Source organism: Alnus glutinosa, chromosome 3 (genome assembly GCF_958979055.1).
Source record: "Alnus glutinosa chromosome 3, dhAlnGlut1.1, whole genome shotgun sequence".
NCBI lineage: Eukaryota > Viridiplantae > Streptophyta > Magnoliopsida > Fagales > Betulaceae > Alnus > Alnus glutinosa.
Window position 1 is genome coordinate 8,343,996 of NC_084888.1, and position 15,966 is coordinate 8,359,961.

The 15,966-nt window shown below is 38.1% G+C and overlaps 3 protein-coding genes across 3 annotated transcripts; 1 reads left to right on the forward strand and 2 right to left on the reverse strand.

Moving 5' to 3' along the window:
* The first annotated feature begins 465 nt into the window (after positions 1-465).
* On the forward strand, positions 466-2,326 carry LOC133864542 (ras-related protein RABA3). Its single transcript, XM_062300913.1, has 2 exons — positions 466-984; positions 1,829-2,326. The coding sequence occupies exons 1-2, from the start codon at positions 728-730 to the stop codon at positions 2,283-2,285; spliced, it is 714 nt and encodes a 237-aa protein (XP_062156897.1). The 5' UTR covers positions 466-727; the 3' UTR covers positions 2,286-2,326.
* A 3,593-nt stretch (positions 2,327-5,919) lies between these two features.
* LOC133862951 (AAA-ATPase At2g46620) lies at positions 5,920-8,210 on the reverse strand. The gene has a single exon (XM_062298878.1). The coding sequence runs from the start codon at positions 7,795-7,797 to the stop codon at positions 6,292-6,294; it is 1,506 nt and encodes a 501-aa protein (XP_062154862.1). The 5' UTR covers positions 7,798-8,210; the 3' UTR covers positions 5,920-6,291.
* A 5,188-nt stretch (positions 8,211-13,398) lies between these two features.
* LOC133863120 (uncharacterized mitochondrial protein AtMg00310-like) lies at positions 13,399-13,830 on the reverse strand. Its single transcript, XM_062299110.1, has one exon. It carries the CDS (start codon positions 13,828-13,830, stop codon positions 13,399-13,401), a length of 432 nt encoding a protein of 143 aa, XP_062155094.1.
* Positions 13,831-15,966: the final 2,136 nt, after the last annotated feature.

Here is a 15,966-nt window from a genome sequence, read left to right on the forward strand (position 1 = left end):
AAAATTGTAAAAAATCATATCCAAATCTAGGATAATACTTTTGATTCGGTTAACATTATTTTAATGTATAAACAAACTATATCTTTCTTTTGCTTTTTTTTTTTAATATTTATTTGAAAAAATATTTAAATAATATAAAAGAAAAATAAGAAAAATTATTGTTGAGTTTATTCGAATAGAAAAACCAAAAGTAGTTTAATTCTTTAATTTTTTTTTTTTATTAAAAAAAAAAACTATAAAAACCTGATGATATTGCTCCGGATTCGTTCAATTAAAATACATCCATAAACAGAAAACAAGAAAAAAAACACAAATGGGCATACCTAACCAGCCTCTCTCATTTTTCAAAAGTTTTTTCTTTTTAATTTTTAATGTAGGAAAATGATTCAATCCGTAATCCATTAGCAAACCTACAAGAGGTTTTGGCAGACAGTGTTGAGCCGAAAATGAGGCTGAATCTCACTATATGAAAAAAAATAATGCTACTGGTGTGGAAAAAGCAATAAAGAGAAGAAAAGGACAAGACCATATTTCATAACTTGACTCTCTTTATCATCGTTACCCTTGAGAGTCGGGAGAAGTACCCCAGTCCTGTCTGTCGTCCGCCTCATCTTTTCAATCCTTTGTCTCTGCCTTTACTAACTCCTACTTACCTCCAACACAAAAACGACGAAGACACAAGAGTTGTGTCACATACCCCTCCAGCTCACATCCATCTGGGGTGAAAATGAATCAAGAAATGAGTGGGATTGAGACGGAGACTAGTTGCCAAGAGGATGTGCCGGAGAAAATTGATTATGTGTTCAAGGTGGTGGTGATCGGAGACTCCGCGGTGGGGAAGAGTCAGCTGCTGTCCAGGTTTGCTAAGAACGAGTTCTGCATTGACTCCAAGTCCACCATTGGTGTTGAGTTCCAGACCAGGACTGTTTCCATTAAGGGCAAACTCATCAAGGCCCAGATCTGGGATACTGCTGGCCAAGAAAGGTTCACTTCTCGGTTCTCTCTCCCTCCCACAAATTATTCTACCATCTTTTTTCTTTTTTTTATCTGTCTTTTCTCTGCTTCTGAGAGTTTGAATCTTAACGTTAATGGAGGCATTGATTATATATATATATATATATATATACACACACACACACACTCCCGTTTTGACTAAGCATAGTTTACCTGTAATGGTCAGCATATTTCATTACCCAAATTAGTAATATTCCATCAAATATTGGGATCCATAATGTGTCGGTGATTTTTGTTTTTTAAATATTGTATTTTAGAATTTCAATTTTATTCAACTTTTGTTAATTTTGTCTCAAATTTTTTAGACCATCTAAACATAACTTAAAAAAAATAAGTCATCTTAATATTTATAATTTTAAATATTTTTATAAAATTCGCACACCAAACAATCTGTATTTAGTAAACTGTTTCTTTTGACTCAAAAGCTAATTTGTAAGTGTTACGTAATTTTAATCTACTAAATAGTATTAATCATAATAAAATAAAATAAAAATGTGAAGATATTCAATCATGTCAGTAAAAAATACTAGACATCCTAAAGTTTTTGACACAATTGAAAAGCATTAGAGGCTTGCTTACAATTTTGACACGTATTAAAAGTTGAAAATGATTTGCAGGCATATATTGTTGTAGGCCAAGAAATGATAGAGAAATGCAATAAAATTAATTTTCAATTTTTTTTTTCTTCTCGGATTTATAGAATATCACCAGATTTTGAAGAAAATAATGCAATAATCGACTAGTTGGGGGAGTTTAAGCAAGTTTTAATTAAATGTGTTTAGACGTGACATTAATTTGTACAAATAATTCATAGGTACCGGGCTGTGACAAGTGCGTACTACAGGGGAGCACTAGGGGCCATGCTGGTGTACGACATTACGAAGAGGCCCAGCTTCGATCATGTGGCGAGGTGGGTGGAGGAACTCCGGGCCCACGCAGATAATTCAATCGTGATCACGCTGATTGGGAACAAAGCAGATCTGATGGACCTGAGGGCCGTGCCCACTGAAGATGCTATTGAGTTTGCAGAGAATCAGGGCCTTTTTTTCTCAGAGACATCAGCCCTCAGCGGTGACAACGTGGACAGTGCATTTTTTAGGCTACTTGAAGAAATTTACGGTGTGGTTTCTAAGAAGACTTTGGAACGTGGCAATTTAGCCAAATCCAACGGTGGTGATGCCGCGGCCCTTAAAGGGTCCAAGATTGATATTATTTCGGGGGCTGACTTGGAAATTAGTGAGATGAAGAAATTGTCTGCATGCTCTTGTTAGACCCTTTTATATCAAGAAGAAAATCAGGGCATTATTAATCATGAATTTGACCTATTTTGTTTGTCTTTGTGTTCTTGTTTAGAGAACTCAGAAGCACCCTTCTAGGTTTAATAGAATATACAAATTTGAATATGAATCAATTTCGTATATTGGAATTGGGTACGAAGGCTCATCCTGTGCTAATGCTTTGCCTTGTAACGTAGGGTAAATAAAACCATTTGTGATTACGTGTTGGGTTTATATTGTGTTGAGGCATGAGTAGAAGACTATATAGGTTAAACCATAATTCAACCTATTTAATAAAAGAGTCGGACCTTTCAACCATAACATATTAATTTCGTATTAGGTTTCTGTCAAGTTTGCAGGTTGTGTTAAAAATTTTTAGTTCTGAATGTCTCGTGTTAGGTTTGAGTCGTTGCAAAGAATATATATAAGACTATATATATCAACTCTAACCTACTAATTTTGTGCTAGATTCGTATCAGGTTTATAAATTGTGTAAAAAATTGCTAGTCCTAATGTAAGCATGATACAACACTGACTAACACATTATGGACCCAAAAGAAAAATGGACAAAGTTTTTAGCAGTTGATTTTTAATTTATTTTAAAGCCAAAATATAACTCCTATATAAATATAGATATTCTAAAATCTAACTGTTGGATATTTTTGACATTGATGGAACCTCAGAAATAGATATATATTTCTAGAAAAGCTTTTAAAATAAAAATATGGCATTCATGTTGCGACTTTTGGCTTGTGCATGCCCTTTTTAAAGCATGTTAAGGAAACATATATAAATTTAGGCATATAGCATACTTATATTTCTAGGGCTCGAAACCGGTCCCCTATGCCCTATAATTGCACTCCAGCTCAACATGCAAGATACACTCCTAATTTATGGGGTTATTGGATGCTTAACCCTACGCAATCATGGGGTGTGCAGTGCTCCAACTATAAGGCTAGAACGTGACATAAGGGCGGCGGTTATATCAAAGCGATTATGAAAGGTAAGCTCAAGCTAGGTAAAAGGGACTTTTTGGTTACGAGTTCGAAACTCATATTTACTGCATTTCAATTCTTCTTTAAAATACTGTCGACTCAGAACTATATTCGCCTGGATATCCCTGTAGGTGCAAATTGGTAAGTCTATGCCCTAAAAGCTAGGGGTGAAAATGCAAGTGGATGGAACCTGCATGCATTCGCTATCCACGTATAACTATTATCAGCATATACGAATGCAGTTAATAAAAATTACTGTCTATATATGTGGATGTGGATAGCGATTATATGGTATGCAGATGCGGTTAGCAAAAACCATTATATATACATGTGGATGCGGATGGCGGTTAATAACCACACTCTCATTCCATATATATATACTAAAATAATGTCGTTTTGAATTTGAAAAGTTTGACTTTTAGGATTTTTTTTTTTTTTACTATCATCTCAAAGTTCTACCTCATTGCATTTACTTTTTTTTTTTTTTTTTTTTTTTCTTCTTTGATAATCTAAATCCTGATTACTCTATGAAATAATGATCCTCTATGACCGATAATCATGAATTATGTAATAAACAAAATCGTAATTTATTTAAGCTTGCATATAATAATAACCATATTATTTAATCTTGCATATAGATTTATATAGTAATCTAAAACGGACATTATCTTATATATGGATAATAATCGCATTTAATAACTACAACAATCATGCAGATATAAATAATAATCATATAATACAGATGCAGATATTTAAAGATGATAACTGCATTTTATAGATCCGAATACGAATATTACTAAAGATTGCATTTTGATTTTGTTTTTTTATTTAGTACCAATTTTTGATGCTTAAAAACCAAACCAAACACAATTATGAATTAGGTACGATTGGTGTCTGGTGACAACTAACATTATGAAACTATAAAACTTCTGACTTCTGAGCTTCTTCAGACAACCATCATTATTTTGTCTTTCGAGAAATAATGATGAGGTGTTACTTTTGACATTGGTAGAATCGAACTTTCAGCAATCTCACAGCTGGGTATATCATGATTCATGAAAATTGAACTAACAATAATAATTATTCTCCTCTATATTCATTTAAAAAAGTTTCAGTTAATAATAATAAAAAAAGAAAAGAAAAGAAAAGAAAGGAGAAAACTCGAAATAATTTGTAATGATTTAGAATAAGAAAAGACTAGCGATGGTAATCAATACACCGTGCATCCGGGGCACTGCAGGACGAATATAGGGTGGCAGAATGTATGGTTGTCACTTGTCACCCATCCAACCATATATTAATTATTAATTAAAACTTTCAATTAATGACTCAAAAAAATAAAAAACTTTTAATTAAGGATAACAGAACCAGCTGGCCTGACTCACACTATAGCCCCCCCCCCATGATTGGACTTCTCATGAAATTAAATGCCTTTCTTTTATTGCTGGTGAAAAGGAAAGTAAGGCCTACAACACAATTATTTTATTTCATAATTATATTTATTTTTTTTTTAAAAAAAAGGTTAAAAGTAAAAAGAAGAGTTTAACAAACGGATAAAATAATTGTACCTAAAAGGGTCAATTTATTGGTAAGATGGTCGGCCTAAAGACAAACAGAAATATATAAAGTGGGATTGTGTGTGTGTTTTATTTTTCTTTCAATTCTTGTGTAAATTTGATATGCGCTGAAGCTCATCTAGTATGAATTTTCCCTCACGTGAGAAGGTAGGTGTGTAAAGAATTTATATTTTATCTTTTTCCAATTGAATATATTCGGTTCATACAAAAAATAGACAGAAACTAGACTCATATAAAGTGGATCAGAATAAAGCAACTTTTTTTTTTTTTTTTTTTAAATTTTATTCCTTGGTAGAAATGGTAGTTAATTGGCTGTGTTGCTTAGTTTTTCAGCCAGATCGGATGTAACTACTATTCTCAAGAAGGGATGAATTCTACCATATCTTTACGCAATCCTTCCACGGCTATGTTTAGACAAAAGCAATAAAAGAATGGCTGAGAACCACCAGAAAGCAACCACTTGTGTAAATATTTTTCTTTTTATAATTTTCAATTCGAGAATTGTCCACAAAAACGCGTCCCTAGGACGACCAAACACGGCCTACGGGTAATAGCGGGAAAGAACCACTTTTAACGCATAAAAGTCGAGTAAATTGCGCGTTTGTGATCCACGAGGAGCAAGAAAATGAAGTAGTTTTGGCTGAAGACAAAATGGCTTTATCAATGAAGGCCCAAAGTACATCATCACCAATGATGAGAAAAATGCACAGCTTTTCTGAATAGAAAAAGAAATTGCTCCGCTCCAAAAATGAGAAAATGACCTTCCCACGTTGCCCATCACAGTATTAGTGGTCTGCCTGTGACTTTGGTCACTTTCTTTCTTTTTGTTTTTCCTATTAAAAAAACACCCCAAAGGAAGGGTAAAGGGAAGATGACTTCCGTCACTTAAAACCAACAACTCCAATATAGATTTCTCTTTACAGTTTAATCATGTCTATACAAGAATTCCTTTTAGCACTTTTTTTCCTGTAAAAAATGTTATTAAATAACTCGATTTGTTTCTTCACTTTAATCCTTCAATTCTTTAACAAAAGGTAGGAGAAGAGGACATAATAATAAACAAATCAACAAGCTGTACACGTTGAGCACGTATCCTATTAACCATGAGACTAGTATTGTTCCGTTTACATTCCAATGGGGCTGCCTAACAAAGTGAAAGACATTTGATGAAGGCAAAATAATCATAGAATGAATCATATTTTCTAATTTGGGCATCTGCAATCAATGGGTCCAACAAATTAAATACCGACAGCACAAAACTATGCCTGTATGAATGTGTACAAGAAATCTTAGATAGCCCCAATTGATGACGTCTCAAAGATATGCCCACATATCTGAATTTTGTTCTATACCCCCTCCCCCATTGAAATTCTGACACGTCGGAATCGTGGGAATTTTTCCCGAAACATTTCTGAAGCATACATGCACTCACCCTTCCTTCTGCGCTGAACTCGAATCGAACGATTGAGAATGAGAGACCTTGTTGGTCTTCAGTCTCAAGAAACCGTAAAATTTACGAAACTCCTCCTTAACTGTATGACCACCTTCACCGCAAAAAACCCCACCCGTTTCGCCCGCTTCTTCCACGGACTTTCTCGGCCCGTTATTTCCCAATCGCGATCCGATCTTCCCGACACCCCTCCCGTCACCGTCCGTTTGCAACGCCGTGATGACCGATTTTATAGCCCGACTCGGCGAGTTTCGGTTCGCAATCATCAGCTCACCAATTTCGGCCGGGCTCAAACTCGCCCCGCTTTGAAAAATCTCCTCCACATGAGAAAAAAGCTTGTGATCCTTAAGCCCCAAGTAGCTATTGGCCAACGTTTTGAATGCTACAAAATCACAAAGAGGAAAATGAATATGAACATCGATACGACCGGGTCTAAGTAAAGCTGGGTCAATGTGATCCTTGCTATTCATCGTGAAAACCATAACCCTCTCTTCAGCGCAGCACGAGTTTAATATCCCATCCATGAAGTTCAACACGCCGGAGAAACTCACGGCCGTTGATTTCTCCGTCAGAAACCGATCAAGGTCTTCTACGACAATAATAGACTTGCTTGTTGTCTGTAATAAAACAAAATTCAGATCGGAATCGTTTAGAATCTTCGAAAGATCAATTTCATAGACATCGTAGGATAGAAAATTAGCCATGGCCGCCACGAAGCTCGACTTCCCAGTTCCAGGTGGGCCGTACAAGAGATAGCTCCGCTTCCAAACGCGGCCTAGCCGGTGATAGAACTGTTTGGCTTTGAGGAACGATTCGAGGTCGGATTTCACCTTGTTTTTGAGATCGTCTTCCATGGCGACAGTTTCGAACGTTGAAGGGTGCGTGAAGGGAACAGATCTCCACCGTACGTTACCGCCATCGCGGCGATGAAGAAGATGATCATGACGATCTTCGTCTTCGTCTGGATTATTGATATTCACGTAGAGCTTCAAGTCCCGCTGCTTTCTCTGCTCGATTTCATCGGCCACCGTGTGGATGTGCTGGAGATACGGCTTGAGGATTCTGCGCTTGTCGGCCTTTCTGACCTTCAACACGAAGCTCCTGCTACCGTTTTGTTCGATGTTGTCGCCGTTGGTCCAGGTTACTATGGCACCGAGATAGTTGTCCTCGACGGTCTGGTTGGGGTCGAGGCAGAGAACGATGTCGTTGGGCTTCTTGCCGGTGACGAGGTTCGTGAAGTCGGAATCTTCGAGGGTAGACAAGGAATTGAGGTAAAGTGACACTTTCTTGTAAAGCTGATTCTCCTGCATGTTCTCGTTGTATTCGGGGACTTTGAGGAACTGGGTCACATGAAAACAATCCTCGATCCATCTCCACCATTTCTTCACGATATAAATCAACCCCGTCTTGAAGAGAAGCACCCGAATCACCACGAGAAGACAAACAATTACAATTCCGAGAAGAATCAGGTTTCGCAGAACCATGGTGTCTCTCGTGAGGCACAAACTTAGAGTATGAAGAGGTGGGGTTTTTCCCCCTCCCCTCCCCCCCTATAAAGGAAGTTTGGACGGAAAGAGAATTTCTATAGGTGTTTTTTGGTTCATGGGAGAAGTCTAGGTAGATTTGATGGAGAAAAGGTAAAAGAGGAAGAAAAGGGGGAAGGTTTAAAGAAAACGTGTGAATGACTTATATCTGACAATTACATACCCCCATTCCAAAATTAAATAGATAGACGGCTGCTTGCCGGCAACTTGGATACGTCAGAGAAGAGACAGAGGTGAAAAGAGCTGCGGCTGCATATTTTTAGAGGTTGGGGAGTGATGAAGATGGAAATCTCCTTTATTTCTCCGTCATTTCGAGCAACTTTCCAGCCATGACGGTGATAGCCTTTTTTTTTTTTTTTTCTTTTTTTAAAGGAATTTGGCTCTTCTTTCGGGATTCTTCCAAATATATCCGTCATATGCCAGTCTGCATCGGATATGTTCATAACTACCTCAGGCTCAGGCACTATTTCCCTTTTTCTTTTCTTTTTTTTTTTTTTTTTTTTTTTTTTTTTAATAGTATTATTATTTTCTTTTTCGGGTTATTGCCAGTGGGGTTGAAAGTTGAAACGGTGGATTCACCCCCCGCCGGTTGGCGCATGGTTCAGGATTTTTATAACCCCCAATCCGGTCTTACTCCGTAAAAAAAGCTGGATTGCGCGGTTGACCTTCTCGCTATTTGTTCGGGTCGGGTCACCCATGAGTCACAACAATAGATTTTCGGTACACATCCAAAACCATTTTTATATAAACAATGTAGATCCTCCTAATCCTCCCTTAATGATATCTTTAATACTTTATCATACTAAGATATTTATTTTGATTAATAACATTTTAATTACAAAAAGAGGTGATTTTCTTGATAAGATATTACTCCATCAATTAGCATTCCCTCAATCAACTTGCATAGTCCGGGTCCCTTTTTTTGGTTTTCCCGAGGGATTTTCCATCTGGGGTGGGCAGACCTCAGGATACAGTTCACCACCTTATTTTAATTTTAATTTTTTTTTTATGGAGTTTTTAAAATCTTAAAATAATTGGTTACTATTTCTATATTTATCATTGGTACAAGATATTATTTCATTTTATTATATTTTACTTAAATCATTTGACAAAATCGAAATAATTTAATTTAAAAATGTTAATCCCTTTTTCAACTTTAGATGCCTACATGACTATAGAGCCTATGACTTTGTTGAGCAGGTTCTTATGCGTGTGAACAATGAATTAGGCTTCTTCCGATACCGCTCCGTGGCCATCCAGTCACTCATCACTACTATAGAAAATTAAGATCCGTTTCTTTGTTAACGTGATTTGAATTTGAGAGTTTTTTTTCTTTCTTTCTTTTTGAAAAAAAAAATTGTTTAAAAAGAGTTTAACATTGATTACGACTGCCACACAAGTATTATAAAGTAATTTTAGAACTCCCTCTTCCTCTCGTGTGTCTGTCTCTAAAAAATGAAGTGACTTTTAAAATTACTATTTAATCAAAATTCAATAATAATCAATCACAAGTTCAATGATTATTTCAAGAACACAAGAGATACTTCTAGCATTACGAGATAACAATGTGGTATATAACATTTTTCTAAGTAATTTTTTTTTTTTTTATATATGTATTTTTAAGTATATTTTTATGTTCTGTTTTGTTTTGTTTGTCTATAAACCTAATTTGTAAGTTGCACAAGTTTAATATAATATATAGAGATAATTTGAACAAAGATTGTGGTAACTTTTAGGAAGTTCCCCAAATCGAAGATAAGTATTAAGTGGAGATGAAATTGGAATATCCTTCCTTTCTTTTCTCTTATCTCTAAGACCGAACCAACCCAAACAAGAAACTAAAAGTAGTAGTTTCTTGTGGTTACCATTTAATGGTTAATTTTATTATTTTTAAGCCCTTGCGTGTACACTGCGCGTTCACCAACTCCAACTGGCAACTGCCATCAGGCATCACTCAAAAAAGGTTAGGCTTTGTCAAGTTTCAAAGTTGAACAAGATTTTGTGAAACGAGAATATTGGACCGACGCCATTAAACCACGTACACCTTTGTTCCTTTGCAGCCTTTTTCCTTTCTTTTTATTTTTTTTTATTTTTTATATCTATATTATTATTAGAGATTTTGTTCGATTTACTTGAAAATGCTAGAACTTGGCCTTCAGAGACAATTGAACGACGCAGTACTCATTCGTTGCATTTTTGTCGCCTACTTTTAGGAGTCAGGCAAAATGTTTTGTGTATGCTGAAAGTCCACAGGATGTTATTGTATACAGGGAAGAAGCCAGCTTTTGTCCAAGGGGTCGATTTTAACGTCAAAAATCTTTGACTAAGATTTTTTTTTTATTTTTTTATTTTTTTATTTTTTTTTTACAATGTTTACAATGGAGGTCTCTTGCGCCCACACATACTATTAAAAGTTTCTGCCAGCCTTGTCACACGTCCCACACGCCGACTGCTTCATCATTCTTTGTTCTAAGAGAAGTGATGCATGTACTTATAATGCAAAATAAGTAGATTACCACATGGCACAATAAAGTGGATCTCAATGTGGGGTTCACTCCATTGTAAAGTGGGTGATATATGCACTCATAGTGCACAACAAGTGCACTATCACAAGGCACATGCAATTGAGTGGATTCCATTATGTGGGGTTTACTTCATTGTGCTTTGTGGTAATGCACTTGTTGTGCACCATGAGTATTTTGAGCATTTTCCTTGTTCTAAATGACGGGCCATTTAGGTATCTCATTTTTTTATCTGTTATGAACGACAATCATTTAGATGCCTTCAAAGTTTGTTGAAAATGACAAGACATTTGGATGGTTCAATAATTTTGAGCCCTAAACAACGGTCGTTTAGGTAGGTCAACAGTTTTCACTCATAAACAACAGGTAGTTTAGCTTCTGTCAGGAAAAAGAAAAGCTGTCTCCTTGCTCTTTGTTATAAAGGACACGTTGTTTAGGTGGTTCAATAGATTTGACCCCTAAATAACATGTCTTGTTTTGTTAACTAAGTGGCGCCTATATTTGGCCCATGTAACCCATCTTTTGGCCTCACTACAAAAATATATGATTTTTGTGACTAAGTTTTAGTGGCTTTTCAAGATGTCTGAAAAGTCACTAAACAATAGTGACCTTTGATTAGTGGTCTTTTTAGAAGGTTAGTAATTAAGGAGGTGTTACTTTTTAATACGCCACTAATTAGTGAGGTGTCAAAAAGTACTTTTCTATAGGCACGCCACTAAATGCAGAATTTTTTGTAGTGCGTTGTTTGTTGGCCTGTTATTGGTTATGTAATCAACTCATTCTAATTACATGTCATTTCATATCTTTTAGGTAATCAGATTTAATTTTGATATTCTCCACCTTCCATAATTGTATTATCTTCACCTGTTAAAGTATTAATTAAATTTATCTCTTCCTATCAGTTTAGACTTTTGAAATAAGTGGTTGTTTAACATGGTATCAAAGTAGAAATCCTCAGTTCGAACCATGTTTCCTTCATTTACTTTCAATTCAATTAAACATTCTATGTGTTGGGCTTGACCTATTAAAATGGAGTTTAAGCTCACACGTGAGGGAGAGTGTTAAAGTATTGATTAAAAATTTTATATACCTCTTCCTATCAGCTTAAACTTTTGGGATAAATGATAATTTAAATTTACCTCTTCCTATGAGGGGGAGTATTACCACATCAGCCTTGTGAAATAAAAATGTGATATATAAGATTTTTCAAGTAAAAATTATTTTTATGAGTGTTTAATGTTTTGTTTTATTTGTTTATACTTTTTTGTTTATGGAACCAAAAACAAAAGATAAGAGAAAAAAAAATTTGATAAGCAAAACCTAAAAGTAATTGTTTGATGGAATGAGTTATATATAACTCGAAAATCAAGGGATGGCTAAAAGGATAATCGCCCTCAGCATTCCTAAAGGGCATATATGCATGAGAACTGATCTCTGCACAGTAGGTTGTGCACAAATTCATATGGGTGAGGCTCATTCACTCACATGAATCATACCAATATGAGTGGTTGTGCACATTTTTGTGTTGAGAGCTTTTCCCTATTCTTCTTTTTTCTTTCTTTACTTCTTTCGTTTTTTTTTTTTTTTTTTCTTTGAGAAATAGAGATTTCATTAAAAAGAGCTAGCCTTGCTCTAAGGAAACAACAAGTGAAATTTGCTGAGGACATGCCCCCAGCCATTTGAAGTCCGATTTGTAATCTAATGCAACTTTAGCCAACTCATGAGCAACCTAGTTGGCTAGCCTACGAACATGCCTTACTTTAACAGCATGGAAGTTTTGAAACAAAGACCGTGTGTCCTCCACAATATGCCCATAGGAGGTACAAGACGATGCTTCTTTGTTCAAAGTGTCCACCACAACAGAGAAATCGCCCTAAAAAATCACCCTAGCCAATTCCCACGCCCTGCAAAGCGATATAGCATGCCATGCTCCCAATGCCTCTGCCATCGTAGGAACAGTGATGAAAAGGAAAGATCTGATGGCAGCAGCTACGACCTCTCTAGCATAGTCTCTCACCACCATAGCTACTCCCATCTGTTGTCCCGCCTCATCCACTGCCGCATCCCAATTGCACTTAACCCATTCTAGAGGGGGCTTTAACCATTTCGGTGTTGGGTGGGTCTCTTCTACCTCCAACTCCAAACGATGGTCCCTTACATTTGCTACCCGGAAGTCTTCAATCATCTCCCTTGCCTGCACTGGTACAAGAGTAGGATGAGAGAACTGGTTGTTAAAAATGAGCTTATTATGCCTCATCCAAATCAGTCTGGCTATGGAAAAGGCCTCCACATATTCAGCCAATGGAAGTTTATCCCGTAGCTATTTTACGAGCTCCATATCATCCCCTTCCACTAAAGAGAGCTTTTGTAGACGCTTGCTCCCTTCTTGCCAAACCGCCATAAACGATGGGCAACTCCAAAGAATGTGATAAGTGGACTCAGGGGACAATGTACATAAAGGGCACAGAGGATCCTCTATAATATGCTTCTGAAAAAGATTCTCCTTGGTTGGTAGAATGTTATGACTAACCTTCCAAGCAAAATTTATTAAAGAAGCTGGGGCATCAAGACACCACAGAGAATTCCAAAACTGCTCCTATTCTTTGTACTGAGAGCAGTATTCACCATAATCCATTTGTTTCTGTTGGACTGCCATGTGATATGCACTCCTCACCGTAAAGCCACCATGCTTAGTTCCACTCCATATCACCTTATCTAGATGTTTCATAGGACTTAAAGGAACACTGCAAATCTGCTCAACTTCGTTTCTCTCAAATATAGACGTGATGAGGGAATAATTCCACCACCCCGACTCTGAATCAATAAGCGAGCTAACCTTAGCATCCGGGGAAAGCACAATGACGGGGGTTCTAATAACGTGAGGGGATGGAGCCAATAGCCACCTGTCTCCCCAAACTTTTATCATCTCACCATTGCCAACCCTCCACCCCATACCCTGTTCAACAATATACTTAGCTTGAAAAATGCTCCTCCATGCATAGGACGGCCTATGTCCCAGCTATGCTTGCAAGAAAGGACCCTGTGGAAAATATTTTTCCTTTAGGAACTTTGCTGCCATTGAATCCGGGTCTTGAATGAGGCGCCATGCTTGTTTGGCCAAAAGAGCTAAGTTGAAAAGGTGCAAGTCTCTGAAGCCTAACCCTCCTTTCCTTTTTGACATACCCAATTTTGTCCAACTTTTCCACAAGATTCCCTTACTGCTCGATTGATTTCCCCACCGATAGCGATTCATCATCACATTTAGCTCTCGGCAAAGAGACGTGGGCTGCAAAAAAATGCTCATGCAATACGACGGTATAGCCTGGGCCACTATTTTTAGGAGGATTTCTTTGCCAGCTTGGGACAACAGTTTTTCCTTCCACCCATCTAGTCTACGCTGCACTCGGCTCTTAATGGCATCAAAGGTTCTGAGCTTGGATCGTCCCACCATAGCCGGAAGGCCCAAGTACTTATCAAAATTTTGGGAAGCCACAATGCCGATTGAAGAAGTGATGAAGTCTATGAATGGCTGCCCTGTATTCCGATTGTAGAAGATGGAGGTTTTCTAGGTGTTCAACATCTGCCTTGAGGCCAGCTCATACCTCTTTAGGATATTCATGACATTCCCCCATTCCCTGAAATTTGCACGACAAAACAGAAGGCTATCGTCTGCAAAAAGGAGATGGCTTAACCGAGAGCCCCGGGCAGCAATAGGCACGCCTGTAATCGTGCCTTCAGCCTCCGCTTTTTTCAATAAACTGCTTAGCCCCTCAGCACACAATAGGAACAGGTAAGGGGACAGAGGGTCCCTTTGCCTGATTCCTCTCATGGGGAAGAACTTTTCATACGGGGTTCCATTAAGCACGATGGTGTAGGAGACCGATTTGACACAGGACATTATGAGTCCAATCCAATGCGCATCAAAACCCATATTCGCCATCATTGCTTCAAGAAAGTCCCATTTGACCCGATCGTATGCCTTGGATATGTCCAATTTTAAGGCCATAAAGCCCTTCTTCCCCTACATCCTTGAGTTCATAGTGTGGAGGGCCCCGTAAGCTAGCAGGACATTGTCTGTAATCAGTCTCCCTGGGACAAAGGCACTTTGGTGCTGTGAAATAATCTAGGGCAGAACCTTCTTAAGCCTATTTGCGAGGACTTTTGCCACTAATTTGTATAAAACATTACACAAACTTATAAGCCTATAATCTGTGACAGAACATGCATGAGAAGTCTTTGGTATAAGCACAATATGAGTAGAGTTAAGAGAAGGATCAAAGATACTTGAATTTAAAAATTCTAGAGCTGTCCCCTTCACCGATTCCCCCGCAATACTCCAAAACTTTTGGTAAAAACAGGCACCGAATCCATCAGGCCCAAGTGCTTTCGTCGGGTGCATTTGTTTGAGGGCTACATCAACTTCTTCAGCTACAAATGGTTTCAAAAGCCCTGCGTTCATCTCCGGAGACATTGTCGGTTGTACTGCAGCCAACACCTCATCCGAACCCACCGACCCCTCCGTAGAGAAAAGCTTCTGGATATAGGAAGAGAAAGCCCTGCCTATCTCCTCTTGAGCAGTCCACAAATTCCCCTCCAAATCCAAAACCTTTGTAATGGTATTTTGTCTCTGTCTCTGGGATGCCCAAGCGTGAAAGAATTTTGTATTCCTATCCCCATTGACAAACTAGTTGCGTTTGGCCCTCTGCCTCCATTTAACATCTTCCATCTCCAGAAGCTTTTCTAACTCATTCTGCATTTTTCTGATCTCTGTTTGATTCTCGGGGGATTCTTGGCGTTGCATGGCTTCAAGTTTTCCAGTCAATCTTTTAATATCACGCTTGGCATTGCCATATTTCGCTGAGCTCCAGGAAGATAGAGCATGTTGACAGTGTACCAGTTTAACCTTTGTAGAGGCTGCAGCCGTCACCCCAGCTATGTCCCTCCCCCAGGCTGCCTCAACCACTGCTTTGCACTGTTCATCTAACCCCCAGCTAGCTTCTTATTTGAACGTACTTGGCTCCCTTCGGATGTTGCTAGAACTAAACCTAATTAGGATAGGCTTGTGATCAGATGTCCGTGCTGCCAAAACCTCAACCGAGGCGATTGGGTACAGGTCACACCACTCAGTATTGGCCATAGCTCGGTCAAGACGCGCCTTAATGAAGCTCGAAGAGCTTTGCTTGTTACTCCAAGTGAACTTTGAGCAGCGGAAACCCAGGTCACCTAGATTGCAAGCATTCAGCGTTCTTCTGAAGACACCCATCTGAGCATTGTTGCGTCTGTTACCCCCCACTTTCTCCATGGCATCCACAATCTCGTTAAAATCCCCCGCGCACAGCCATGCCTGTGGAGAGTGACTACTTAAATGTTGGAGGAGTTTCCATGATTCCCCTCGTTGGGAACGGTCCGGGTTACCATAAAACCCGATGAACTTCCAAGAGTGGTCTGACCTCGAACTAGTCACAATGGCACTAATATGCCACCTCGAATAGTTGAGGATCTGAACCTCGTTCACATGCCTCCAAAACAGAGCCAATCCCCTACTTAAACCTTGAGGATCCACCGTCATCAAGCCTTCAAAACCCAA